We start from the raw sequence: 27,881 nt of genomic DNA, 5'->3' as shown, positions 1-27,881 counted from the left end.
GAGAGCTCATCCACTCGCCAGGAAAGCGGCCGAGGAAGACTCCGGACCAGCAGGACAAGCGAGAGCCTCAGCGACACAGAAGGTGAGCCGACTCCCGTCCCTCACGTGTCCCCTCCCATCTCACCTCTCACCTCTCGCCCCCTTTCTTTCCGCTCCCCGTTTTTCTTCTCATCCCCCGCTCTTCACCAGAGTTGAGGTCCCTGAAAGGGGGGGGCGCGGGTAGACCCCCTTCGCTCGCTCTGCCCTCTGCGCTCCCCTTTCTCGCCGCGCTCGCCTCGACCGGAGGGGCATCCTCTGCTTAGGGCGCCCGTCGCCTTCCAGGATCAAAGCCTTCATTCCGCGAGGCCGTGCGCGCTCCCCCGCGCGAGGCTCCGAACTTTTACGGCGCGCGCGATCCTCCTCTTCCCAAGCGTGAATTACTCGGAAACAAGTCCCACTCTCCTCCTCCCTGGTAAGCGCGCTGCTCGGATTGCTGCTTTGGCAAAGGCATTCGTCCATTCGAAGGACATGGTCCCCCTTCCTTCCTGCATTCCCATTCATGGATTTTAAATAGATCGCTTTGGAAGAGAGAGAGAGAGAGAGAGAGAGAGAAAGGGACACACACAGAGAGAGAGAGAGAGAGAGAGAGAGAGAGAGATTTTTTCCTTCCCACGTTTGTTTGCTTTTCTGGGTCTCGAGTTTGGTGTCTGAGCCGTTAGCTGGAGAATGTTAGGATCCCATGAAGCAATATGACATACTTAAAAAAACAAAACACAAAACTGGGATATAATCCCATCAGCTCCTGTTTGGCTGGGAAGGCTTCCTAGTTCAATGGTAGAGAGCATTTGCTTGGCAGGCGAAAGGTCCTAGGTGCAATCGCTGGCATCTCCAGAGAGAGCTGGGGGAAAATCCCTGTCTGAAACCCTGGAGAGTGGCTGTAGACCTGCCTTCCTCATCCTGGTGCCCTCCAGATGTGTTATACTACAACTCCCATCATCCCTGTCCATTGGCTGCGCTGGGCAAAACATCCAGAGGGCACCAGGTTGGGGAAGCCCCTGTAGACTGTCCTGAACTAGATGGACCAATAGTTTGTATATGTCTCTTTCCAACACTGCTTACTACAAGCTCAAACACCCTCCTTCAAAGGAGAAACTTGTAAGTTCTGTAGGTTGTCTATTTCTTTTTCTATAAATAGGGTATAATGACTTCAGACACACTGTAGGGAACTCTGTGGTTACTTGTTGTTGTTTTTTAAAATTGAACTTACAGAGAAAATTTAAGTCAGAGGTAGGCAAAGCAGTGCCCTCCAGATGTTTTGGACTACAACTCCCATCATCTTGAGCCAACATAACCAACAGTCGGGGATTATTGGAATTGCAGTCCCAAATATCTGGCAGATGTTGACTACCCTGATTTCAGAGGTCCCCCCCACCCCATTTATGGTGTTAACATAACCAATTTCTCTTGGTGAAAAGGTATGCAAGCTTTTATGCTTCACGGAGCTCTTCTTTGCCAAGCAGAAGGGAAAGAGTGATCCACCCACTCTGTAAAGCCCACTGAAGACTGAATTAACAACAACAACAATAAGTGTTGATTCTGGATGTGGGAAATGCAGGCATAAATTTGAGGCTGGGCTTATCCAGACTTTGACCCCAAATCTATTTTCAGTACTGAGTTGTAGCCTTGGAGCATGTGCAGAGTAGTTGTTTCATTTATTTATTTAAAAGATGCATATACTACCCTTCATCAAAAAAAGGGGGGGATCCCATTTGTAACGAGTTCAAAACATTTTTTAAAAACACACATACACACCAGAAAACCATACTTCCCTCTCTCCATTAGGTCACTACAGGAGCCACTGTGCACACTGGTGACATTAAGAGATGTAATTCAACAGACATGGTTTCCATCAGAGCACTTCTTAGTTTTAGAAACTAGCCTCTGGACAACAGTATTTAATAGATTTGAGCAATTGTATTTTTCACATGGTCTTTCTGAGAGCAGAGGCCTGTTGATCACTATTTTTGTTTTGGCCATCCTGCCATGCCAAAAAACATGTTGTTAGAAATATTTAATATAATGCTTTCTGCCTTGTCTCTCTCCTCCTCCCCACCTCTTCCCTACAGATGCAGGGGACCATGCGATTGTGGCTGTCAGTCATGACGCTTGCCCTCTGCCTGCTGATCTGTCTGGGGACGCTGGCAGAAGCGTATCCATCCAAACCAGACAGTCCTGGTGAGGATGCGCCTGCAGAAGACATGGCCAGATACTACTCAGCACTGAGGCATTACATCAACCTTATCACACGGCAGAGGTAGGTACTAAAACGTTGCTCCGTATGGAAAGTATGGTAAGGTAACCTACCATGTAAGGGAAAATTTTTATTTCCTGATCCCTCCTAAAAGCCCTTCACTCCGAGGTGCTGAGAATCACAGATTCATGTAATCCAGAGCGGTAGCTGTGGTAGTCTGTTGTAGCAAAAACAACAGAGTTTTATGGCACTGTGAAGACTAACACATTTATTCTGGCAAGAGCTTTCATGGAGTACAGCCCACTTTATCACATGCATAGAGTGTGATCCTCACATTCATGATATGGCTGATAGATGCAGTACAGAATGGGGCTATAATTGATTTAGTTATTCATCATGATTTATAGCCTGTCCTATCTCCGTGTATGTGTGTGTGTGTGTGTATGTATGTATGTGTATGTATGTATGTATGTATATATATGGGGATATGTGTCTATATCTATAGACACATAGAAAGGGATTGATCCATGTTCTTGAAGTGCTTGCAGTCTAGTTCTAAGGGGAAATTCTAATCCCTTTTATACATGAAAAATGAAGGGAACCTAACATACCCCTTATTTTTACACTGAATCACTATTAACTTCTGCTCAGTATTTCTCCCCATTGCATGTTTGTTGCCACTGCAGTGATATGACAGGATAAGCAGCACTTGGTGAAATTCTCCCCTTCTATGAAAGTGTTGAATGCTTAAGATCTGTATAGACCCTGTGGCAAACGTTGGGTGCTTCTATACTAGGCATTTGCTCATACCTTTATTTCTGGGAATCCAGACATGGTTCATCCCAAACTGTTGCATCCCCTGCACACAGACTGTTGTCATCCCATAACCCCTCCCCCAATAATATATTGAAATTAAACAACAACATTCACCACTGTTGCAGTGCCAGCTTCCATGCGTCAAGTGCTGCTATTATCTTACCTGCGGTGGTGGGGCAATCAGTGATGACGCTGATGTCACAGTGTAAGGCAATCTGATGCCTTCCAGATGTTTTGGACTACAACTCCCCAAAGACCCAGCCAGCATGGCCAATATTCAGGGATTCTGGGAAATGTAGTTCAAAACATCTGGAGGGAGCCAGGTTGCCTACCCCTTACCCAGTCCAGCTGCATAGTCATGCCTGTATGCTACCCCTGTTTGTTTTTTAAAGCAGCTGTGAAAGGGACAGTTTCCCTCCTCAGCAGAGGGTCTGGGGAAGCCTCCTGAAATTAACAAGATTCCAGACTTGCAGCAGAGATTGAGGGGCAGTGGGGGGAACTCTTGTCAATTTCATCATTGCTTAAAAACCATGACAGTGTGCTCTAACACTCCTGCACGTACATGGCTTTTTGAAGACAAAACATTTCCCCCTCTTCTGAGCAGAAGCAAAACGGGTGGCAGGGGATAGAATTGCTTTTGGAGAGCAGGTCATGGCTACATTCCTTTCCAAAAGATTTCCTTCCACTTTCACTGAGAACTAGATAATGAGCATTTGTGTGGGGACTACTAGATAATAGGCAATCACCACCAAACTAGCACTAGAACAGCATTATTCAAACAAAACAAAATCCCCTGTTTTGTGGTCATTTTGTTCACACTTGAAGCACCCCTAATTCAAAAGCGGGAAGAAGGGAACTTTGATCATTAACCTTGTTTATAATTCATGCCTGGAGCTCCGAGGAAATCAATACTTGTCTCTTTGTGGATGTGAGGAGACAGGCAGGTCACAGCATCTTGCCTCGTACACCCCACAGAGAGTTGGCAGACCATCTGTAAGAATCTTTTATCTCATGATCATTCTTCATTAAATACCTGCTGAGAACTGAGAACAAAGCCTGTTTGACGCTGAGAGCAGACAGCTCAAACTGAAGGTGCATCCAGACAACAGATTATCATCCTCTCCATTTGGCGCTTATGTTCTAAACTCTGGGTCAGTAGAGACAATCGATTTCCAAGTGGTGACTTACATACAGGCCCTGTAACACTTAACTGGGGCAAACCATGGTTTAATTATTTGCCAGGTTGTGTGCTGCATGCGAGCCCCTCGACTGGCCCAATTGGAGGTTGTTGCATGATGAGCGAACCCAATGGGTTATTCGTGGGTTAAACAACCCAAACTTAACCTAAGAACTAATTGTAGGTTAACTTTGTGCTGTTTAACCCACAAATAACCCAGTGTCTGGGTTCGCACATCATGCAACAACTTATGATTGGGCTGCTCAGAGGTTGATTATGCAAAGTGGCAGTGGCTTGTGCATGCCACATGACTTGGCAAATTGTGGGTCAATTAACCCACGATTTTCCACTGTTTTGTGCAAACTAGGTCACACTGTGCATGTGTAAGCATTTGTTAAGCTGGTTGACTTGTATTATCCCACCAAGGGGGATCAAGCATGGGTAGGATGACATCAGGCTTGTGGGATCTACTTTTTTTGCTAGCACCCTGAGATTCACCAGCTGGAGCCTAATGGAAAAGACATGCACTTCAAATTAAAGAATTCTGAGCCCAGAGTTTTGTTTTGAGTACCAGAACTGAACGGAGCTCACAGTCCTTCCACACAAAAACCTTCTCCAGGACACCCCAAGCTTTTCGCATTTCAGCAGTATAATTTAGGGAGTATAATGTTGCTGCTGGTTAAATAATTGGGAGTGAGAAATCCTTGCCGATCTACTGCAAATTACCCAGGGATCTACCTTCTGTGTACCACTAGTGTTTTTACCAGACTTCTATACTTAATTAGAAACCTGGGGGAAAAGAAGGGAGTGTAACATTCTTCCTCTCACTTATCAGGGCAAGATGAACAACCAGCACACCCAATAGTTGCATATGTGCTATGGTGAATTGCCACTTGGTACATGATCACCTGTATTTAGCTTGTTTGTGTGGGAGATGAGACACTGGGTTGGATGCAGACCTAGTTGTGGTTAGAGCAGACCTATTGAAATCAATAGCATAAGTCTTTTTTTCAGTTTCAACAAAACACACAAACAAAAACATAACAAAACCAAAAAATGAAAATATAACAACATAGTCTAAAGCCCTCAGTTTCAAATAATACAACATTCTAGGGAGAAAAAAAGGAAAAAAGAATAGGATAGATTGCACATAAACTTCAGTAAAAGCAGACCAGATATCCAAATATGTCCATTCACAAATGACGCTTATATACCACTCTTTCAGATGTTGCTACTGTTAAGTCTTCAATCCATTGCATTATAGGCAGTGTGCTTGTATCCTTCCAGTATTGTAGTAACAGTCTTTTAGCAGCCCAGAGGGCATGAAAAATCCATTCACGCTGATTGTGTGTTACGTTCCAAAGAGCAGATAAATAGTTTAAAGGAACATGTACATCAGTAAATTTTGAAGAGCTTTCCAATACAAAGTTTATCCATATGATAGCTTCCTTCCAAAAGGAGGCAACTATTGGGCATTTCCAAAACTTATGAATAAAAGAAGCATTAACTGCATTAAAGGTGTCCCCAACCAGTCGTGTCTGACTCTAGGGTACGATGCTCATCCCCGTTTCTAAGCCGAGGAGCCAGCGCTGTCCGAAGACGCTTCCATGGTCATGTGGCCGGCATGACTGAACACCGAGGTGCACGGAACGCTGTTACCTTTCCCCTATTTATCTACTTGCAATTTCTTGCTTTCGAACTGCTAGGTTGGTAGGAGCTGGGACTGAAGACGGGAGCTCACTCCGTCACGCAGCACTCAGGTCTCGAACTGCTGACCTGCCAACCTTCCAGGCTGCAGTTCAGTGTCTTAACCACTAAGCCACCGCGGCCCCACTATTAACTGCATTACACCTCCAACAATTAGTCGAGTTTGACAAACATTTGTTAAAGAGACATTGTGGCATCCAATAAGCCTTAAACAAAAGTTATTGCTGAATAAGATATAACCGGAGGTCTATAGAGATATCAGATATAGATGCCAAAATGGCAGAATAGGCAAGATAGGACTTTCCAATTCCCTGTTCCATTCCTGCTGTAGACCCTGTGTATCATATTTATTCACTCATGATAAGTATTTATAAACATAAATCGTGAGTCAATATACCTGGTCAGCTTCAATAAGTGTTTTCAATAGCAAAGGAGACTCTGAGGCAGTAAATGCAGCAGAACTGAATCTAGATACTAACAAATGTTTCAATTGCAAATACTGCCATTCTGCTGAAGCTGGCAAATCAAATTTATCTTGCAAAGTTGAAAAAGGCGAAAACTCGTAATCAATACCCAATAATTGATCCAAAGATCATTTTATCTGCCCAGGTCCACTACAGAAACATTTCCTTTCCTATTCTTAGATCTGGATTTCCCCATAAAGTCAATTTGATATGGGAAAATGGGTCAAACTGCAATGGGTATGAAGTAAGTCATGACTTAACTTAGGTCCATTTGATTTCTATGGGTCTGCTCTAAGCATGGCTAAGTTTGGCTCTAGCCCAATAAGTAGGAATTTTTGTGCAGAGTCCTTTCAAACGCCACACCCATTGTTGCCTGTGGTGAGAAAGTTAAGGAAAGGCAAGTGGTCCATGCTGGATGGACTACATGTGTACTAGTTGTCTACATACCACTGCCTTCAAAAATGGATTCAGGACAGAGGGTTTTGCAAGTCATTAGGCATGCTGAATCAGTGTGCCCCAACCCAAGCCACACGAGCACAGGGTCGGTTCCTGGTCTATAAGCTTCTGGTTCAAAAAGACTAACAGGATCAATGTGGATAGCATAGTCCAAATTGGTATCCATGAAAGAAGGGGACCCTGCACCCCATACCAAACAATTGTTGAAGGAATATGTAAATTATGTACATAATTATACTGGGCTGCCTACAGTGTTAGTCCTGCTTAGAGGAGAGCCATTGAAATGAATAGACTTAAGTCAGTCATGACTAATTTAAGTCCCATTCATTTCAGTGGGTCTACACTAAGTAGGACTAACAATGGAGACAACCTTATATATGTGCCAAAGGTTAACACTTGCATTTTCCAACACTTATAGATTTTGCAGCCTTTAGCAACTCTAAACAGATTTTTAATCATTTATGTGACATTTGTTATACTTTTAGTATGTATGTGTATGTCTCTTTATCAGTATATATAGGCATACAATTGATGTTCATGTTCCTCTTTTTAAAAGTCTCCCTGTTTTTTGAGTGCTTTGTGGTACTTTCTTCTTCCTCCTTTTTTGGCAGATAGTCCGGATCAGTAATCTATTTTCAATACTTGCATGCTACTTGTAATCTCTTTATAAAGGTATGGCAGCTCAAGGTAAAGTGGATGATTTAGGATCGACGTCCAGAGAATTCTGCATAAGAGCTGATAATATTCTTTTTCTCTGACTTGTCCTTTTTCTGACTTGGTTTTATTACTTGCCAGGGAGATGCTCAAGTCAATGGTATATCATATGAAAAAGTGTTGCTCTGATCACTCACTATTAAAAGGGAACACAAAGGAGGGATCTTGTGACACTTTAAAGCAGGGTTGGCAAATTGTGCCCCCCCCCCATATTTTGGCCTACAGCTCCCATGAACCCTAGCCAATGGTGAGGGATCATGGGAGCTGTAGGCCAAAATATCTAGAGGGCTATGAGTTGCTCACCCCTGCCTTAAAGATGAACAAATTGATGATGACATAAGCTTTCGTGGACTAGAGTCCACTTCATCAGTGTAAGTGGACTCTAGTCTGTGAAAGCTTATGTCATCATAAATTTGTTAGGCTTGGATCCAGGATCTGCTTTCCACCTCAAAATTGCTGAATGGACTGAGCACACCACTACTCAATCCATTCAGCAGGATCTCCTAACTCTCGATGTAGCATTTGGGGGGGGGGGGGCCGCCATGGGAAAGAGAGGGCAGGGTGGGCCACTTCTATCAATGCAGATGATTCAGTGTAAATCTAACCTGGATCTAACCTGGTCTTTAAGGTGTCACAAATTCTTCGTTGTTTTTGCTACAATTGAAAGTTATCAAGAGGAGTATATTTCCTGAGATGCTCTGCTTGGTCTCTGCTTCTCATCATATGCTATCAGCTATAACTGTATCGGGAGGTGGATAATCTGGCTGCAGTATCCTGATCAGTATTGTAATGCACTGTACACTCATGTGTTGCCTTTGAAGATGGTTGGGAAACTTCAGCTAGTGCAGAATAGAGCAACAAAGGCTTTAACTGGGACCAGGCATTATGAACATATTATAGTGGTCCGGTCCTACTTTCATTAGCTTTCAGTTAATTTCTGGGCCCAATTCAGAGTAGGCAACTCAGCTTTGAAGCTCTACACAGCTTGGGACCTTGACACCTGATGGAACGTCTCCTTCCATATCTACCTATCTGAAGAAGCCTTTGTCCCTGTGTCCCCTCAATCGGAAATCTGGAGGATGGTCATGAAAGAGAGAGTATTTGCTCCCCATTCCAGCTTTGGAATGTTTCCCCTAGGAAACCCACCTGGCACCCACATTGCTGTCTTTTTGGCAACAGGCCAAGATCTTTTTTTTTTGTTGGTTTTCCCAGGATTTTTAAGGTCTGCATTTTAGTCCCTGTAATTTGGTTTTAACCACTGTTTCTGTTAGCTATTTTAGTTTTTGTAATCAATGGTGTATTTTATGGAATTATGCTAGTATGTGTCTGTTGGAATTTCACCTATGTTGGTTTTTAACTGCTTGCGGATTTTATTGTATTTTATAGTGTTTGAATCTATACAATACTTAGAGCGAGGGTGGACAACTGGGGCAGAACTAGGAGTCAATTTCCCCCTCCCCACCAAAACGCACCGGGGCCAAACCTTTCCCACTCTTGAAATTGCCACCACGTCACCAGTTTTGCCAACAAAACTCAGCAGTGTGGTAGTGGCAACAAAGCTGCAATTTCCCTTTAAAGCAAGACACTTGTTGGGAAGCAAAACTGCACTCATGGGAGGCTCCCGAGAGTGCAATTCAGTTTTCTGACAAGGCACACATTATCTGATAAATGTTGTCTTTTTAATGGGTTGGATCTGGACTTAGTCATATTTAGAGTAGACCCATTTTGAAATCAGTGAGAATTAAATTAGTAACGTAAGCCCAAATGGGTCTACTCTAAGTATGATTCATTCTGGATGGAACCCATTATGTTTTTGTATTTAAAATATTTTATGATTATGTTGCTCTCTGCTTTTAATTTGTTGTTGTTGTTGAAAAGCAGATTATACATCTTCACATAAAAAAGAATAAATTTCTTCAGTTACAGGTCTTTTTTTTTTTAGGATACATGTATAACAAATGTTAGGTTGGAATTAACTTTTTTAGGGAAAAGGAGAAAACATGGCCATATCGCAGTGATAGCAGAGAGAAATTCCTTTATGGATTCTGTTTTAGCATTCAAATAAAAACTGAAATTGTGAGGTAAAATCTCTCCATCTGGATACCACAATAGCTTAATTCTGCTGCTGATTAGATCTCCCATTTAGTCCTAGGAAGTGATTACAACATAGTCCAGTTTTGGCTCATCCCCTAATTGATTTACTATTCAAACCAGATGAGATAGTTTTAATTAGGTTTTCACTGGTTCTGTGATCTCACAGCCAGCAGAATTGAATTAGAAGGGAGGAAGATAATATTGTCTTGTTAAAGACACCGTAGCAAACTGCTAACTTACTGTCTGTGTAAAACAGAGCCAAAAATAAAGAACAGGGGGATGCTTCTCTTCAAACGAAAATTTGTAATGGCGTGAGTTCTCAGGAATAAACCTACTGTGTGAACCAATGGATCACAGATGTAACAAGCCACAATTCCCATAACTGTTGCCATATTTCCAGCAGCAATTGCTGCTGCCTATAGAAGTGATTCACTGGCTCTTAAATTACACTTCTCCATGTGTACACATAGCAAGCCAGGATTGCTTGTCTGGATAACGCATCCTTGTGTGCATCCAGCCCCTTATAGGGTTCACACCCAAAGAGCTCCAAACTTAGGAGCAGTTGTGATGCCTTAAGAAAAAGACATATTATGTTTGTTGTGAGCCATCCTCTGGTCAGCATATGTGCTCTGCACTGCTGTCACTGGCCAAGGCATTAAAAAAAAGAGGAACTAAAAAGGAGGAGCACGACAAGGAACACAAGAGCCCTAGTTGGGCATACCACATCTGAGTAGGGATCCTGGAGGAATCTATCCAGGGGGTGAAGTTCACGGAGCTTTAATCAGCTCACTCCTGTCCAACTTCAGCTCACTTTTCTGCAAGCTGGCCCAACTCGATCTGCATCAAGTCAGGCCAGTTCATGGATTTCCAGGTTTTTTAAAAAATTGTGTGAAAAGCACAATTTGTGCAAATTACGCAAATTTCTACTGTGATTTGTGCAAATTATGCAAATTGTGCACATAATTTGTGCAATCTGCTCAAATTGTGGCCACGATTTGCATAATTTGCACAAATCACAGCTCTAATTTGCGTAATTTGCTTTTTATGCAAATAATACATTGCTTTTTACACGAATAATAATTTTAAAAAACAAAAAAGTTCCTGGAGTTTGGGAAGAAACCCTCAGCTTGGCTCACAAATTCAAGCCAAATTGGGGGCGCTGTGGAAATTCAGCAAACCCCCAAAGGGGTGAATTTCCCAGTGATGGGCATCCCCACATCTAGATATAGTAAAGTCATGAGGATAGGGAGTGTTTTCATCTCCCTTTCTACTTGTGGAGGGCAACTTTCTGAAGAGGAGAACCTTCTGTATCTGTGGAGGCTCTCCACGTAATTTTGAACGCTGATTCCCCAGTGTTCCGAATTGTGCAGACAGTCTCTGCCGATACAGGAGGCTCTCAACTTCAGAAAGTCACTCTCCACAAGTAGAGGGCAATGGACACATGTGAGGAGGGATGCAGGACCAGTGTGCTCCCCCTCCCCATGTGTTTACTATGCTCAGGTGTAGAATGTATGACTAGGGCTTCTATTTATTAAAGAAAGAGTCACTCCTTGAAATAAGGAACAGATCAAAAGTTGTCTGTGAAAGTTAAGTTTGTCAGTAGCAATGGAGGTGAATTCATGGTTTGTGATTTGCCTAGGCTACCTGCTTACAAGCATTTGAAATGATATCTAGAACAAATTATGAAGTGAAGTGATAATGGACATTCATGCCTTGACTCTGAATATTATATTTTTCACCTTTATTTTCTTGATTGTTTTGTTAATTGAGGGCCAATCTAGACATAATCACATCTTTAGCCCTTGTGGAGCTATTGTTTTTTAAAAAAATAAATAGCAAGGGATGGATATGGCTTCCACAAGAGGAAGGGCTCCACTCACTGAAGGTCCCTCTGCCCAAATTTTTGGGATCTCCTTCGCCCACACCACAGCTCATGTCATTCATCAGGGACTCCTGATTCTTTGTGTAGCATTTTCAGGGGGCTATAAGGCCTGCCATGGGAAAGATGGGGCAGGGAAGCCTACTTCTTTCAGTGCAGTTGATGCTGCATAAATCTGGATCCAGTCCCAGTTATGGGGGGCCAGAACAGGGTCAGGGATGGCAGGGGGGTGGCATTGATGTGAGCCACCCAGAGCTTTGGTGACTGGGTGGTATAGAAATGGAATGAATAAATAAATAAGTGGAAGGGAGAAATTTGACCCTTTCCCTCTATCACAGGCCTGATCCAAACAACCCCTCCCCACCCCTTCTACTTGCAATGAGAGGAAAACAACCATTGCTACCGATGGGAGCTTTCCACCTTTTGCAAATAGCGGGCATGCCCCCACTAAGAATTGATCCATTGAAATCTATGGGAGAAAAGTTAATTGCGACTATCTTAAGTCCTATTGATTTCAATTGGTCTACTCCAAATATGACTAAATCTGGATCCAGTTCAATGTGTGTACTATAAACCACCACCTATACTGAGAAAAATATGTTTGTGTCAGCGCATTCTATACATTAGACCATTTCTACATTGCATGCAAACAAAGTTCGTTTAGCCTGTCTTTCTTGATTTCTGCTATATGTAAATGTAAATCCAGGATAGAAAGCGGGCCATATTTAAAGCAAAATGTACATCACAAACTGGTTTAAGTCTCATGACTGAAAATGCTCTAGGAGAGGAAAGAATATATAGTTTTTCCACAAAGAACCTATAGGGCAAATTAGGTGCAAAAAGCCTGAAAGCTAACTGGAATACACAACAGTACATTTTATTTCCCTCCCTCATCTCCTCTTGTAGAAGATGACATGAGACAGAGGAGAAAAATCCCCACCCTGCTAGGTCTACAGCAGGATGGGATTCTAGCTTCTCTCTCCATCTGCTCCTTCATTATTTATTTGGTGCTCAGATCTCATTTCAATGTCTCCCATGGTGGGAGGCATTTGGACAGGCAGAGGAGAGAAGCTGGATCTCTAGCAGGATCTTGTTTTCTGGGTCTTGTTTGATGTCTCCAAGGATCTCCTATACACATGTAGGGTTTTAGAGTCTATGTGCAACAGCTGGAAAATTGCATGTCAACTTTTAGCCCTCACACTGCAGGGTCTAGTGTATTCCAGCCATGTGAATAATGAACCATTTAAAGGGGTTTAATGCACCTGTTTTAAGGGACAGATGTGTGCTTAAGAAATGAGACCATGAGAAATGTCTTGATCTTTGTCCCAGAAATAATCCTAAAAGAAAAGAACATGAATTCTCTCCCACTCTTAGCAGTGAATGGAAGAGTGTTCATATTGGACCTGCAAAGACATGGCATTCACAAGGGTTCAGGTGATACCTGTCAGTGAATATTTGGAGCTCATTCGCTTTGTTTATTGCCCAGCCCACAGCTTCTTCTCCTCCCCATACTCCAGGTCTTGGCAGCTCTCCCCATTTTCTGGGAGCAGCTTGTGGTTGCATATGTCAGTGATGTATGATGTTATTAGTGCTAATGCTGGGGAGGAAAATGGCAAAAATAGGGTTTTATCCAACATTAGTCCTATTTAGAGTAGACCCATTGAAAGGAAAGGGACTCAAGTCAGGCTGACATTGGATGCAACCCACAGCCCCCTCGCCAGCATCCTTTGGATATGTCAGCCTTCCCCAACCTGGTGCCCTCTAGATGAGTTGGACTATGCTGGGTGGGGAATGTTGGGAGTTGTAGTCCCACTCATCTGGAGGGCACCAGGTTGGGGAAGGCTGTCCTGTGCTGAGGGCGAAATGCTTGGGAGCATGTCTATATCAAGACTGCAAGACTCAAAGGGCAGTGTGCAATGGCGCCATTGTGCTGGTGGGAATGTCTGCTAGCTCAACAGGAAGCTAGCGCTTGCAACAGCAATCCTGGAAACTCTTCTAAACTAGCACTTCTGGAATGCGACTTGTTTTGTTCTGAAAATGCTAGCTTGGGCTAGTTTCTGGGGTTGCGGTAGCAATGCAATCTCCCCTTGTGCTATTGGGCATTCCTGTTAGTGCATAGGTGCAGAACCTCTTTCAACCCAAGGGCCAAATTCCATTTCAGAGAAGCTTTGGGGGGCCCTGCATTCCAGTGGTGGGTGGGGCCAAAGGCAAAAAGGGAGAGCCAAAATACCAACATAGTTTAGCTTAAAGCTCTTGCTGACTGTAAATAAGCATTGGGAGAGGAATTACAACATGAGGAAAAAAACTACACAAAAGTGGGGAAACCACCAAACCACTGGCAGTTGGGGGGAAGAGTTGGGGCCAGGGGAACAGGGTGTGGCCATCGAGAAACCTGCATCCCTGTGCTAGCAAAACCTGATGAGTGCTGCTGTACTGCCAGTATGGGATGCTGCCCAAACTAACAAGTAAACTCGGTCTCATGGTGTTAGAGCTGTTCGTTTTTAAAACTGAGGCCCTGTTTTATGACATTAAAGCATGAAGTGATGGCCATTTTGCTTGAATTCTAGTCTATTTACTGCAGTCTCATCTTTATTGTAAAAGACAGCATCCAGAAGTACAATTAATTGACATCAACAAGGATTTTGCCTCATAATGGGCAACAGGACCAGTTTGATGTTTTTAATTTAGTAAACTAATATAAAAAGCCCCGGCATTTTCTTTAAGGATATTAATTCACTTTATGGTTGAAGCTCCGGCCACATCTAAATACACTGGAGAAAGGAAGCAGAAAGAAGCCTCGGATCATTCAGGCTAGAAGAGCATTTGAGCTGAGTATTATGCTCCATTAAATTAATCTGTGGGGGTTTAATAATGCAGTTGGTTCTCTCTGAGTCTTATATTTTCTCTCCCTCCCTCAAATATTCGAAATATGTGCTTGTTAAAAAGTCTTTAAGATTTTTTTAAGGGCTCCCTTTCAGTCTTAGTTCCCAATCTGTAAAATAAGAATGTAATACATTGCTGTGGGGCTGAAAGATATATGGTACAATATATATTACTTTTGTAGCACAATCCTGTACATCACAGGTTGGCAACCTTGTGTCTTCCAGGTTTTGGGGACTACAGCTCCAAGTATTTCTGACCATTGGCTGCGGCTTATGGGAGTTGTAGTCCAAAACATCTGGAGGGCACCAGGGTGACTACCCCTGTTATACATGTCTGCTTAGAAGTAAGTCCCATTGAGTTAAATGGGCCTTAATTCCAGGTAAGCATGTAAAGGACTGCAGTTAGAAAGAACAATCCTATGTGGAGTCATGGGTTGGGGAGCAATGAGGCAGATCTACCACCTCATCCACAGCCCCATCAGTTTATGGCAGGCCAGGACAGAAGACAGGGCAGTTTTTTTCTCCCCCCTCCCCTGGCAGAGAGAGGCTTTAAGAGTTTTTCCTCCAACAGGTTGCAACATAAGAGAATTGTCCTTGCTCCAGGTTTGCAAAAGTGAGGGGCATGAATCAGGCCCTGCTGGATCCAAAGCTGGATCCAATTTGCCTCTGGAAGACCCCATTTCAGGGCTTTATACCTGTTTCCACTGGTGGGAGGATCAGTGGTAGTCATTTTTCACAGGAATAGAAGGAGCTTCTGCTGCGGTGGAGCCTTCACCACCACCTCCAGAACAGTCTTTACCCTTTTTTCCATCCATTGAGAAAACTGAGCAATTTGGCTGTGGACCAAGGAAACCAATTGCCCCTTTCTCCATGTACAGAGAGGCATGTTTGCGTGTGTATGAATGGGGTGTGTGCATCAGTGCGAGCGTCCCTTCTCACTTTGGGCTGTGGCCTCGCCTACTTCTGGCATGTGGCCCCTGATATGCTTCCATGGTGCCTAACATGCCTTTTACCCTTGGAGGGGGAAAAGGGCCCACATTTTTTTTACTAGAGATGCCAGGATTTTACTTATACAAGCATGTGCTCCATCACTGAGCTATGGTAAATCTCTGCATTCACACTCAAACTCAAAATCTGAAAGAAAATGTATGTGTGGGTGAAGCACCTATAATGGTCAGTAGCATATATTATGCTCCATTTACTAATAAATCTTGACTGAAATGTAGATTGAAAATGAATATATATGCATACCTATGTGTGTGTGTGTGTGTGTGTATCTATAGGCCACGGTGGCTTAGTGGTTAAGACACTGAACTGCAGACCAGAAGGTCGGGACAGCAGTTCGAGACCCGAATGCCACGTGACGGAGTGAGCTCCCGTCTTCAGTCCCAACTCCTGTCAACCTAGCAGTTCGAAAGCAAGAAATTGCAAGTAGATAAATAGGTACCGCTTTGGCGGGAAAGGTAACAGCGTTCTGTGCACCTTGGTGTTCAGTCTTGCCGGCCACATGACCACGGAAGCATCTTTGGACAGCGCTGGCTCTTCGGCTTAGAAATGGAGATGAGCACCACACCCTAGAGTCGGACACGACTGGTTGGGGACACCTTTACCTCACCTTTAGCATATATTATGCTCCATTTACTAATAAATCCTGACTGAAATGTAGATTGAAAATGAATATATATGTATACCTACACACATATGTGTGTGTGTGTGTGTGTGTGTGTGTCTATAGGTTTTTTTACATCAAAAGTTTTAAATATATGTATTTTTATACTATTTTAACAGGTATGGAAAGCGGTCCAGCCCAGAGACACTGATCTCCGACCTTTTGTTGCGAGAAAGCACAGAAAATATTCCTAGATCTAGGTAAATATAGAAGTGCTTTGCGATAGTTATTCCTAATAAATTGTTTAGCAGCTCTTCTCTAAACTATCACTATTTAATTTAAATAATAATTAAAGGCACATTTTTACTTTGAGAGATCTATGACTGTAGCCAATTTTGGACCACTGCTGGAAAGCCAGTATTTGCATCATGCTTTGATACAGCTGCCAAACTTAGCTCAACATTTCCAAGGAAAAAAACAGTTGCTGTAAAATGCCCATTTTATTGTGCGGGCATAGATATGTTCAGTTCAGCTTTGTAGCTCTGTTACAAACATATGAAATGTTACCTGAAGGAAAGTGTTCCCACTTATGGCCAGTACCTTCTTTTCTCTCTCTGTGACAAAAAATAAAACAATACAAATCTAAACATGGGGCTTCTTCACACAGAGCTTTTATCCTGCTATTGAAATTGGTTACTCATGGCAGTTTGCAGGTCCTTTAGATCAGCAGTCCCCAACCTTTTTGGCGCCAGGGACCGGTCTCATGGAAGACAATTTTTCCACGGACCAGGGGGGCAGTTTTCCGCTGGCAGACTTCCGGCCGCTGGGACACCATTTGCGTCCCTATTCTTTGCAGTAATCAGCTATGTAAAGATTTATGTAGCCTATTACTTGAAGAACAGGGACGCAAATGGCGTCTGCGATGTGGACGCCATTTGCGTCCCAGCGGCTGGAAGTCCGCCAGCAGCTGGAGCCGGCCAGCAGCTCTGCAGACTCGCCGTAGAGCGGAGCTGGCTGGGGCTGGCGAGGATTCGGGGAGGGGGATGGATCACCTCCCCACCCCGTGGACCCCCGCGGACCCAAGGTGAGGGGGTTTCGCACACCCCTGCGGCCTGGTTGCTGACAGGTCACGGACCAGTGATGTTGTTAACCTTCAGGGCATCTCCTGCACAAAATGACCTTTATCCCATTTGTAAATAAATCGGAGATAATGAGCTATCAAATTACCGCGCTTGAGTTCCCTCCATGAAAACAGGAAAAGCCGCAATAAGTCGAGCTAGACCACAGCACCATCTAGCAGCTGTATAATGAAACATATGGAAGACTCAGATAAGGGGGAAGAGTGGGGAAGGAAGCGCATGTAAAAGCAGTGTGTCATGATCCTGCATTTAAAATGGAAGCAGAAAGCCCTGTTTTAAATGTGGGATTTTAAGCTAGTGTAGAGATGCTCATAATTTCAGGTGAGTAGTTAAACATCTACTTTATTCAAGTAGGGTGGGGTTCTGCCAAGATTAAGCACTGTTCCATCGCATTGATTTCAACGGCAGAGGGCTAAACATAGGCTTAGCCATTGATGTTAATATATGTGTGTACGATTGGCTGGATTATATCCATAGGTTTAGGTCAGGGCCAAACTGTCTTCTATACTTTAATCCCCAAGGAGATTAAAAAGAAAGTATTGATGGAAAATAATGGTGGAAACAAACGTTCTCTTGTACTGGAAGATACCTACTGCATCCTTCCCCAACCTGGTGCCCTGTGGATGTCTTGGACTTCAACTCCCATTAGCTCCAGCCAGCATGGCCAATGGCTAAAATTCTGGCAGCCATAGTTGTAGCCTGGAGGGCACTAGTATGGGGAAGTCTGACCTAGTGCTTCAAACTGTCCATCACTGGGGTCTCTGATGTAGTGCACATCAGCATCAATGTGCCTGTGGACACCTCTTGGTGTTCAACAGGCTCCCTGCCTCTCTTGGTTTTTATTTTATTTCTTAAGATTTTTGCATCATCACCATCATTATTTTACTTGGAGTTTGGCATACTGGCAAAGCAAAGTACTATCCTCCAGCGACATCTATATTTGGGTTCAAAAGAGTGGTTTTATGTTTTGGAGCTCAGATGCCACCTCTGCCTTGTACTTAGGTTCTTGGGCAAGTTACTCCTTTTTTTAGTCTCCCTGATTTGCCTTCTAGGAAATGAGCATTTTTTGACTGGCCATACCCACCACAGTAGCCATTTTATGAATGGACAGCCCTCCCCCATGACAGCCATTTTGTGAGACTACCCATGACACACGCTCAAAATTCTGAACGTGCCTGCCAACCCAAAAAGGTTGGGGACCCCTATTCTAAGTGGTGAAAGAAATGCACACTGTACCTGTTCAGGGAATTTTTAATCTTCATCTTTTCCTGGGCTATGATTTTAATCTATTTCATCTTTTCCTGGGCTATGATCCCTATCATTTAAAATAAATGGCAAGGCTGATTTCTGGTCAGCCCTGGCACAAACCAAGCCCAATGAGCTTGGCAGACTTGTTCTCTTGGAATCCAGAGTCTGAGATTTTAAAACCATTTTTGAATGAGAGTGGGAGTCAGAGATGAGAGTCAATGGCTGATGGTGGAAAGTTTCTGTTTTAAATCTTAGCAAAAGATAAAAATGTATATTTCTAAGATAAATGCAATGAGCATTGGCTGTTAGCTTAAAATCATTGTGCAGTTATTCTCATTGACTCCCTCCCCAAAATCCTATTGGAATGCTGCAAAATTCAAAGGGATGCGTAAAGAGATTTGGTTAAATGATCTCCAGACATTTTTGATAGTGTTTTGATAGGTATTGAAACCAATGGCTATTTACTAGAATCTTGTTTCTTGTGCACAGAAACTAAACAGACCTTAGGAAGGAACACTGCATGTTACTATGGAACAATATTGCAGTAATTATTCCCTGTTTTGTTGAGGATCCCTTAGGATCTACATGTTTTAAATCCTGTTTAATAGACAATTAACTAGATTTGAGAATAGGTAATATACTAAAATTGGGGCCGCGGTGGCTTAGTGGTTAAGACGCTGAACTGCAGACCGGAAGGTCGGCACAGCAGTTCGAGACCCGAGTGCTGCGTGACGGAGTGAGCTCCCGTCTTCAGTCCCAGCTCCTGCCAACCTAGCAGTTCGAAAGCAAGAAATTGCAAGTAGATAAAGAGGCACCGCTTTGGCGGGAAAGGTAACAGCGTTCCGTGCACCTCGGTGTTCAGTCATGCTGGCCACATGACCATGGAAGCGTCTTCGGACAGCGCTGGCTCTTTGGCTTAGAAATGGAGATGAGCACCACCCCCTAGAGTCGGAAACGACTGGTTGGGGACACCTTTACTTTTATCTAATATACCAAAATAGGTCCTGATCCAGACTTCTGTGTGCATTTTTGAAGCACACATAGCTGCTCATTTTATTTCACAGAAGGGCAGCTCCACATTTTCATATCCTTTGGTGTGGGTGGAGTGCTCTCTCCATTTAAGAGTGGGTCAGCATTTGGGGGCTTTTTTGCACTGGATAACTCCTGTACTCAGAACAAACCACTAGATCATTGCATAGTAGGCAATTTTGTCTCTCAACTTGTCTTTTATTGGTAGGTTTTAATCTGAAGTGCTGATTTATGATAACCACCCCACAAAGACAAAAAGAAACAAACAAACAAAGGTAGCCATGTTGACCATAAGGAAAAAAAAATAGAATAGTAGGGTTAGAAGCGGCATATAAGACCATTGAGTCCAACATGACGTTGTCAACCTCCAGGGCATCTCCTATGCTTTCTGACCTTTATCCTGGTTTTTAAAAGATCGGGGATAATGCACTAATAAATGTTAATCCACTTTAATAGCCATATGAAATTGCACAGTTCTGCTATAACACAGATCCATCTAGTGGCTGTAGAACTTGCAGACAAAGAAAGTTCCTGGGGAAAAAAGCCCATGTCAGCCCATGTAAGGAGCTGATCTTAATCTCGCAAAGAATCTGGAAGCAGTGTTATGAGACCAACCAAAAGATCTAAAAAAATGTGCAAATGTTCAAGATCTCCCAATCTCTTCATCAGGCCAGATGTTACAAAAAGCAGGCTTGGCAGGGGAAAGGGGGAGGAAAAAACACCCTTACTTGATGTTAAAGTCACAATGTCTGCATGTTCAGAGTTTTAAGATGAAATGGGGCAGGAAGGAACTGTGGTCATTCAAACACTACAGACACCATTAAGTCTGGGGGTTTTTTTTGCCTTCCCTATCCCCCCACTCCCACAAAACCTTCTTTTTGTAACATCTTGCCATAAGACAAATGCTACGCACATAACTGGAGACTGATATGTATTTTACCCTAGTATGTCAACTCTCTACACTTCTTTCAGCCTGAGGGTTAAATTCAGTCTTGGGAGCCGCATTCCCATGTTGGGCAAGAGCAGGGCCAACAAATACTGGCATGTGTTAGTTTAAAGCTAACTGTACAAAAGCCAGGCAACCTCCAAATGATCAGCAGTCAGGGGAAAGGGCGTGGTGCCAGGGAAAGGGGGTGTGGCCATCTGGGGAAGCCTGGAGGACTCATTTTGGTCCATGGACCTGAGGTTCTACACCCCTCTCTACACCGTGGGGCACAGAAGCAAGCCTGAGGCCTGGCTAACACATGATTTTCTACCATGTGCAGACTGCCACATGTGACCTGAATACACAGGCAGTTATTGGTTTACATCTATGTTCTCTTTGTGCCATCCATCCACTTTGGAGATCATGAAGACAGGTTGTAAGGGTGTCGGGATGTCCATGTATAGACTCCAGATCACATGTAACACTCTGCAAATGATGATCAAGGAGTGGGGGGGATGCATAATTCCTCACAACCACTAATGTAATTTTCAGGGTTTCCCTTATCACCTGGACCTCCTGAGCAATTCCTTAAGGATCTCTTGCCTCCTTAAGAATCCCACCTTCCTTCTTTTAAACTTCCCCTCTCAATAACAAGTGGTTTAGGCTGTAGACATGGGGTGATTGGCACTTCAGACACTTGGGTTTTAATCACAACAGTGTACTGCAGGGGAGTTGCTAGGTTCTTAAAAGTTCCAGGGCATAGGCCCATAACACAATCTTGCATATATATATCTCCGAGTCTAAGTGCACCTCTAATATGTGTGTGTGTGTGTGTGGTGTGCATGTGGTCTGTTTGCATGTGTGTATGTTTGTATATAGATCACATACATACATAAGAAGTGTGCCCAGACCGCCCACCTCACTTCCACTTAGGCCCTGATTCAGCTTTTGGAAAACATCCCGCTTCTGATTGGGCCAATTTGTAGTTGGTCCACTTCAGCTCACCACCAAACCTGAGTCAAGGTTTGGAAAAATGAGTCTTTATGCTTCCTGTTGTCTACCATAGGAAATTAGAAAAAAAAACTAACTTTTTTCTCTTGGCCAGAACTGGATCATAATTTCAGGCATAGTAGCCTGTAGAAGGGGATTACACCTGCCCGATGTCAGAAAAATAGGTGCAGGGTTTATATTTTGATTTTCTTTTAAAGCGAACTGCCAATAACATTTTTATTCCTTGGAAGAATTGGATAAAAATTGCAGGATTCATTGCCCTGTCAGAGGAGATCATGTCTGCCAAATTTCAGAATGATAGCCACAAGGGTTTTTGTGCAAGGGTAGCCTTGACGTTTTGAGGTCTCCCAAACAAGACATGCTTATCTCTATGTTCCTTGTGGACCATTGTTCTGAAAATTACAGACAGCCTAGAGGTGTCCCTAAGTAGGAAACCAGCAAAGTTTCAGAAGGATAGGTGCAGCAGTTCATATGGAAGGGGAGTTCACGACTGGCTGGGGACACCTTTACCTTTTTTTTTTTTTACCATGCTCACAAGTCAGGACTTATTTCTGAGTAAACATGCAGAACACCAGGGTGCAAACCTCCCTGCAAAAGTAACTTGTGCTGGAATCCTATGCACATTTTCCTGAGGTAAGCCTCAATAAACATAATGGGGCTTCTGAGTAGGCATACATAGGATTGTATAAATGAGCAGTATTTATCTCCCCTCCACTTAAAAACAACAACCACAAACTCCTATTTTTATTCAAGCTTTCTGTTCAAAGGAACATAGGAAGCTGCCTTATACTGAGTCAGACCCTGGGTCCATCTAGCGTAGTATTGTTGACACTGACTGGCAGCATCGGCTCTCCAGGGTTTCAGCCAGGATTCTTTCCTAGCCATACCTGGGGATGCTGTGGATTGAACCCGGGACCTTCTGCATGCCAAGAATGTGCTCTACCACTGAGCTACAGCCCTTCCTATTGGTGGATAATGGCAAATGACAAACAAAACAGCCCCAGATTTGTTTCTCTACAACCATGTGAACCCAAAGTCTTTTCTCAAAGACTTGGGTGAGGAGAAGGAGAAAAACAAACCCTTTGGTTGGTTTGTATAAAGTCAAATACAGTTCAGAACTTCTCTTGCCCACTGAAGAGAATTGTCTTAAAGAATTCCCCAAGATATGATCTGAGTGGAATAAAGAAGAGGAAAAAAAAAGAACAGAATAGGGGAGGGAAGAAGAAAAGAAGAATGGTGATTGGAAATGGGTGCGGGGGTAGGGTGGGAGTTAGAGAAAATTCCCTAAGCCAAGTGGCTCCTTTCAGAGAAGTAGTACTTCAAAGGAACTGAGGAGGCCATGGAGGGCTTGTAAGGAGTGCATGTACTTAATGAGGTGAGGTAGCTGAAGGCTTTTTCTAGCTTTTTTTTAAAAAGTGTAGAACCTATTTAAAAGCCCCTCGATCACGATGCCACACAGTCCTAACCCTCCTTTTGGAATAATTTGAGCCCTACAGCTATTCAGGAAAAATTAAAATGGCGGGGGAGAAAGAAGTCTGTGGAGGCTGATTGGATCCTTTGCTGTACTGAAGCTACTAAATTTCTGTAGAAGCCAAACATTCCAGTTTGGGGCAGTAAAATCAGATGCTGTGTGAAATACCAGTATTTCACATGGAGCTCTTTCTTCTCTTCCTTCTCCCTCTTCAAAATTTCACTGCAAGCAAGCTCCCAGTAGTAAGCATGTAAGAGGAGAAAAGAAGGGGGAGAGAGAAAAAATAATGAGCAGACTTGAAGGAAAGGTGGCAATCTCCCCTCTAGTTTAAAAGGCTGGTGCATTCACACTAGAGTCCCTGTTGGTCTACCAAGGGAGCAAGTGCTAAGGCCTCCTAGTAACAGTAAGGCTACTGGGTGCAAAGGGAAAAAGCAGGCTTGTATTAAGCAGGGCTGTGCACTGTTTCGGATCTAAATCTGAATTCCAAACTGAAGCAGGGTGATTTGGACCAAATTGGTCCAGATCTGAAGTGGGTCCAGATCAGTCTGAAGCGGGTTGGATCAGTCTGAAATGCTTCAGATTGCTTTGGACAGTTCTGAAGCCCAGATAGTCTGTCCAGGAAATGTAACAATTTCCGTAAGATTAGGGAGGGGGAGAGGAGGAGTTGGGAGGGGGGAACTGAGCCTTGGCAAGTGACATCTAGCTGCCAATAGGGCTAAACATTTAACCCAGAAGTCTCCAATCACAGTGGGGTGACTGAGAGTGGGTGCAAGCACTCCTCTATAAGGAAAGGCTTCAATGTTTGGGCTATTTAATTTAGAAAAAAGGCAAATAATGGGGACATTTATAAAATTATATGGAGTAGTGAAAGTGGAGTAGTGCAATAAATAAGCTGAGTTCAGTGTGACTTTCCCCAGGTAATGTGTATTGCAGCCAAACAGACGTTTAACTTTTTTCTTCCCTTAATGAGGAACCTCAGGTCATCCAGTGAAGCTGAATAATGGCATATTCAAGACAGACAAAAGGAAAGTACTATTTGCACTTCAAAAAAATCTACACCAGAGATTAGGGATAGTGACCTCCTGATGGTCACCTTAAACATCTTCTGATTAGGGGCCAATCTACACTTACAAGTTTTTCTCACTTCCAATGAGGTTTCACCGCCCGTCTTTCACACTATGTAGTGCCAGCCTTGAATTGAAACTGGAATTTCCCACTTCCGTGCTTCTGCTTTCAATACCCTGATATCCCGGTATTTCCCCTTAATGTGCTCTGATTTTCTGCCTTCGCTACCATATCTGGTCATAGTCCCCTCCCCTGCCTGTCCATATACGGTGGTGTTTGTATTTCCCTCCTGTACAGTCACAGCTCTCGGTGGCCCCATGTCGTCTTCCGGCTACTGATAGCATAGCTTCCTCAGCACTCAATGTTTCCTCAGCAACAAGCAAAGGGCTGGATGTGCGCACATTTGTCTGATCTCGGAAGCTAAGCAGGGTCGGCCCCAGTCAGTAGTTGGATGGGTGACTGCCTGGGAATCAGGCTTCCTGCACTGAGCAGGGGGTTGTTCTATCCCTTCAAATGAAACTAAGTGTTACCCCCTTCTATGCCCTGCTTCGGCTTTTAAAAAAAATTACGGCGTTATCTTCGAAGAATCGTGGCTTCTCCTTGATTTTTTTTTCTAATTCAGGCATGAGCTTTGAAGATTTGAAGATTCAAAGCTTCACATCTTTGAATCTTCAAAGGTCATGCCTGAATTAGAAAAAAAAAATCATGGAGAAGCCACGATTCTTCGAAGATAACGCCTTAATTTTTTTTAAAAAAGCTGAATCAGGGGATAGAAGGGGGTAAAACTTAGTGTCATTTGAAGGGATAGAACAACCCCCTGCTCAATACAGGAAGCCTGATTCCCAGGCGGTCGCCCATCCAACTACTAACCGGGCCGATGTGAAGCTTCGAATCTTCGAAGATGCCAGCAGCCCCCCCCCCCAAACGCAAGCACTGGGTGCTGCCACCACTGCCCCTCTTCCTTGTGCTGGCTGTCAAGGGCTGGCACGGGGAAAAGAGCATTGGCAGACACCCCCCAGCCGCTTGCCTCCAGCAGGTGGGGGGGGAAGAGGATAGGTGCCTCCTTCTTCCCTCCACCCCCACCTGCTACAGCAGCAGTGGCAAGGGACAAGCTGGTCGTTTTCCGCAAGGCCAGGAAAACATGCAGAAAATGACAAGCCCCTCCTGCGCCACTGCCGTGCGGTGGGCGTGGAATCAGCAGAAACAAGAAGAGTTTCTGATCCTCCAATGAGAGCTGCCATCTTTAAGAGCAGGAAAACAGCACAGCACTCAAGTGTGAACCGAGTGCTCGCGCATTCAATGAAGCAACACAATGGGGAAAATGGCTGAGTGTGGATAATCACATTTTAATGCGAGAGCGTTTAACCTGACAGGACACCAAATTCGTTGTGATGGCGGGTGCAATGTAGATCAGCCCTAGGATCGCTAATCCCCTGTGTGGCTTGACAGTTTTTACCTTTTGTTTTAGTCTTTGAAAAAAGGAAACTTAATGCATGGCTAGCACAAAGACATGAACTTGAGCACACTCTGGGAGAGAGCAGAGGACAGGAAGACCTGGCGTGCTATGGTCCATGAGGTCACGAAGAGTCGGACATGACTTAATGACTGAACAACAACAACAAGCACAAAGACACTGGACCAAACTGCCTGACATTTGGCAGGTTCAGTCACCTCTATAGGGGCTACCAGGTCTCCAAATTTCATGAATGTATCATACAAACTAAAAAGGTTATGGCTGTTTCTGTTTTTCAATGGAAGTCAATGGGAAAATGTAAAAAAAAAAAAAAAGGCAATTAGGACAGCTCAAAAGATCTGCAGCACAGCTCAGAAGATCTGGGGCCCATGCCCAGGTGGACCCTCATGGAACAAACAACACCCCTTGTTTACTGGTAAATTAAAGCAAGCAAATTACAACTAAAGGTATTTACAGAATACAGCTGAGTGATACAAAAGACATTAAGAGAAAATAAAGGTTGCAAAAACACAAGTTCCTCTAGCTGCACTTAAGACTTCTCCAGGCTGCTTCTTCCTGGTCTCCCTCTCACTGGCTCTCTCTCTCCCTTTATATCCCCTCCTTTCCCCCAAACTGAAAGTACTGTTTCAAACCTGGAGAAATGAAACCTAACCCAGGGAAATGAAACTACTCCTCTCAGGTTACCCCCTCCTAACAAAAAACAAACAAACCCCAGGCCTCTAAGCCTGACCTTTTTATTTTGCCTCTGTAGGTCTCAAACCTTCACAGTAATGTATAAAGCAGTTTTATGACCATAAAATAGTGTGAACTTACTCTAAAGGCTGTAATCCTGTACACACTTACTGGGGAGAAAGTCCCATTAAACTCACCTCAGAGGAAGACACAATGGGGTGGATCCAAATTTAGTCATGTGCAACTAGGCTGGTAGAAGCAGCCTAGCTGCACATCTTAGTCCCTTCCTCCCCATTCTGCCCAGCCCATCTGGCAGCCATCCAGCTCCCTGAGACTATTGGTATGTGGTGGTGGGGGGGGAGGGTTCCTGAAACTCAAGCAAAGCTCCACTTATGGAAAGTGCTTCTAGCTATTCTCCCTTTCCTCTCAGGCTCCCAGACCACAGCTTACCTCATTCAGTAGGGTCCCCCACCCATTGTGTAGCATTTTTAGGGTTGGAGTTTAAGGGGCTACCATGCGGAGGAAAGCCTACTTCTACTGGCCCAGTTGCACATGCCTAAACAATAAGTTACAATGTAATGCAACATTTTTTACTCAGTTTACTATTGCATATACATAATCAAACATATAAAAATCAATACTAAAATGCTTAAAATACGAAAACCTTTCAGCACATTGTTAATAAAATAATGTCCTTCTTTGAGAGTGAGAGAGAGAGAGAGAGAGAGAGAGAGAGAGAGAAAGAGGCAATTGCACCAATATGTATGGTACGAGCTCAATGACCAGAGGTGTATCAACCTTGCTGACTTCTTCAGTAGCATAGAAATTACCTGCTCCACAGTAGAATCAGATTCAGGCTTGCCTAAATCAGGACTGACATTCTTAAAATGAAAATCTTGCGTTTCCTTTATTCTATGGGTTGGTTCCAGGATTTGCCTTCTGTGAGAGGAAGCAACGTTCCACAAGAGAAAGGGCTCCTTTCACGGAAGGTCTCTCCACACAGTTTTTGGGGATACCCCCCCCCCACTACAGCTCACCCCATACAGCAGGGTCCCCTGAGTCTTTGTGTAGCATTTCCAGGAAGACTGAGGGGCTACTGTGGGAAGGAGCGGGCAGGGAAGTCCACTTCCATCGACCCAGTACATCCACTGTAAATCTGGATCCAACCCCCTGTATCATTCTAACTTGCAATTTCCCCACCTCCATTGTGTAAAAATACTATGGATTGGGCTGCAAATGGTAACTTACCACTTAACTCTTTACGCAAACTTACAATGGTCTTGAAAAATATAGATTAGATTAAATTCTCCTTTATTCTCTTACGTCAGGATTTCTCCTTCTCCTTCTGCTATAGGTATGAAGATCCTGCAATGTGGTGATGGAAATAACAGCCCATCTTCAGTCTTTCCCCTAGTTTTCAGCCCATGTTCCGTTGCTAGAAGACCAGCCGGAGTTTCACCACCCCAGTGCATGCAGCCATTGTACTGAATTCTGTAGAGTTTTTCCTTCATTATCCTTGTACATACATTTATTTAAATAAATTACTTGTGCACTCTAAATGGTAACATTTTACATGAGAGAGAGAGGCCATTATAATGGGTCAATATTTGTTTTTAAGCTATTAAAATTGAGTTACAACTGTCTTACTCCTTACTGTCTAAAGTGGCATGAACAATTATCACAGCACCAACTCTAATAGTTGTAAACAGTGGGGCTCATTTTTAATATTTGATTTATAGAACGTTATTTGTTTCATGACAATTACTGCCCATGATGCAACTGAGAAAAATAAAATGATGTGGAAAGTGCATATTCTTCT

General features: G+C 43.6%; 1 protein-coding gene across 1 annotated transcript; it reads left to right on the top strand.

Moving 5' to 3' along the window:
• NPY (neuropeptide Y) lies at positions 1-27,881 on the top strand. The gene is made up of 4 exons (XM_084860449.1): positions 1-82; positions 2,106-2,293; positions 16,208-16,288; positions 27,417-27,881. The coding sequence occupies exons 2-4, from the start codon at positions 2,106-2,108 to the stop codon at positions 27,439-27,441; spliced, it is 294 nt and encodes a 97-aa protein (XP_084716575.1). The 5' UTR covers positions 1-82; the 3' UTR covers positions 27,442-27,881.

Source organism: Heloderma suspectum, chromosome 5, assembly GCF_057233095.1.
Source record: "Heloderma suspectum isolate Gila_16-S chromosome 5, 16-S_ref, whole genome shotgun sequence".
Classification (NCBI taxonomy): domain Eukaryota; kingdom Metazoa; phylum Chordata; class Lepidosauria; order Squamata; family Helodermatidae; genus Heloderma; species Heloderma suspectum.
The sequence above is the reverse complement of the archived record's forward strand: the minus strand, read 5'-3'. Positions and strand labels throughout refer to the sequence as shown.

What these genes read in the sequence shown, in the direction of transcription:
- NPY (XM_084860449.1), top strand. Translation starts at nt 2,106, where the DNA reads ATGCAGGGGACCATGCGATTGTGGCTGTCAGTCATGACGCTTGCCCTC. An exon ending in AACCTTATCACACGGCAGAG is followed by an intron (nt 2,294 to 16,207) that starts GTAGGTACTAAA and finishes CTATTTTAACAG; the next exon opens with GTATGGAAAGCGGTCCAGCC. An exon ending in GAAAATATTCCTAGATCTAG is followed by an intron (nt 16,289 to 27,416) that starts GTAAATATAGAA and finishes CTTCTGCTATAG; the next exon opens with GTATGAAGATCCTGCAATGT.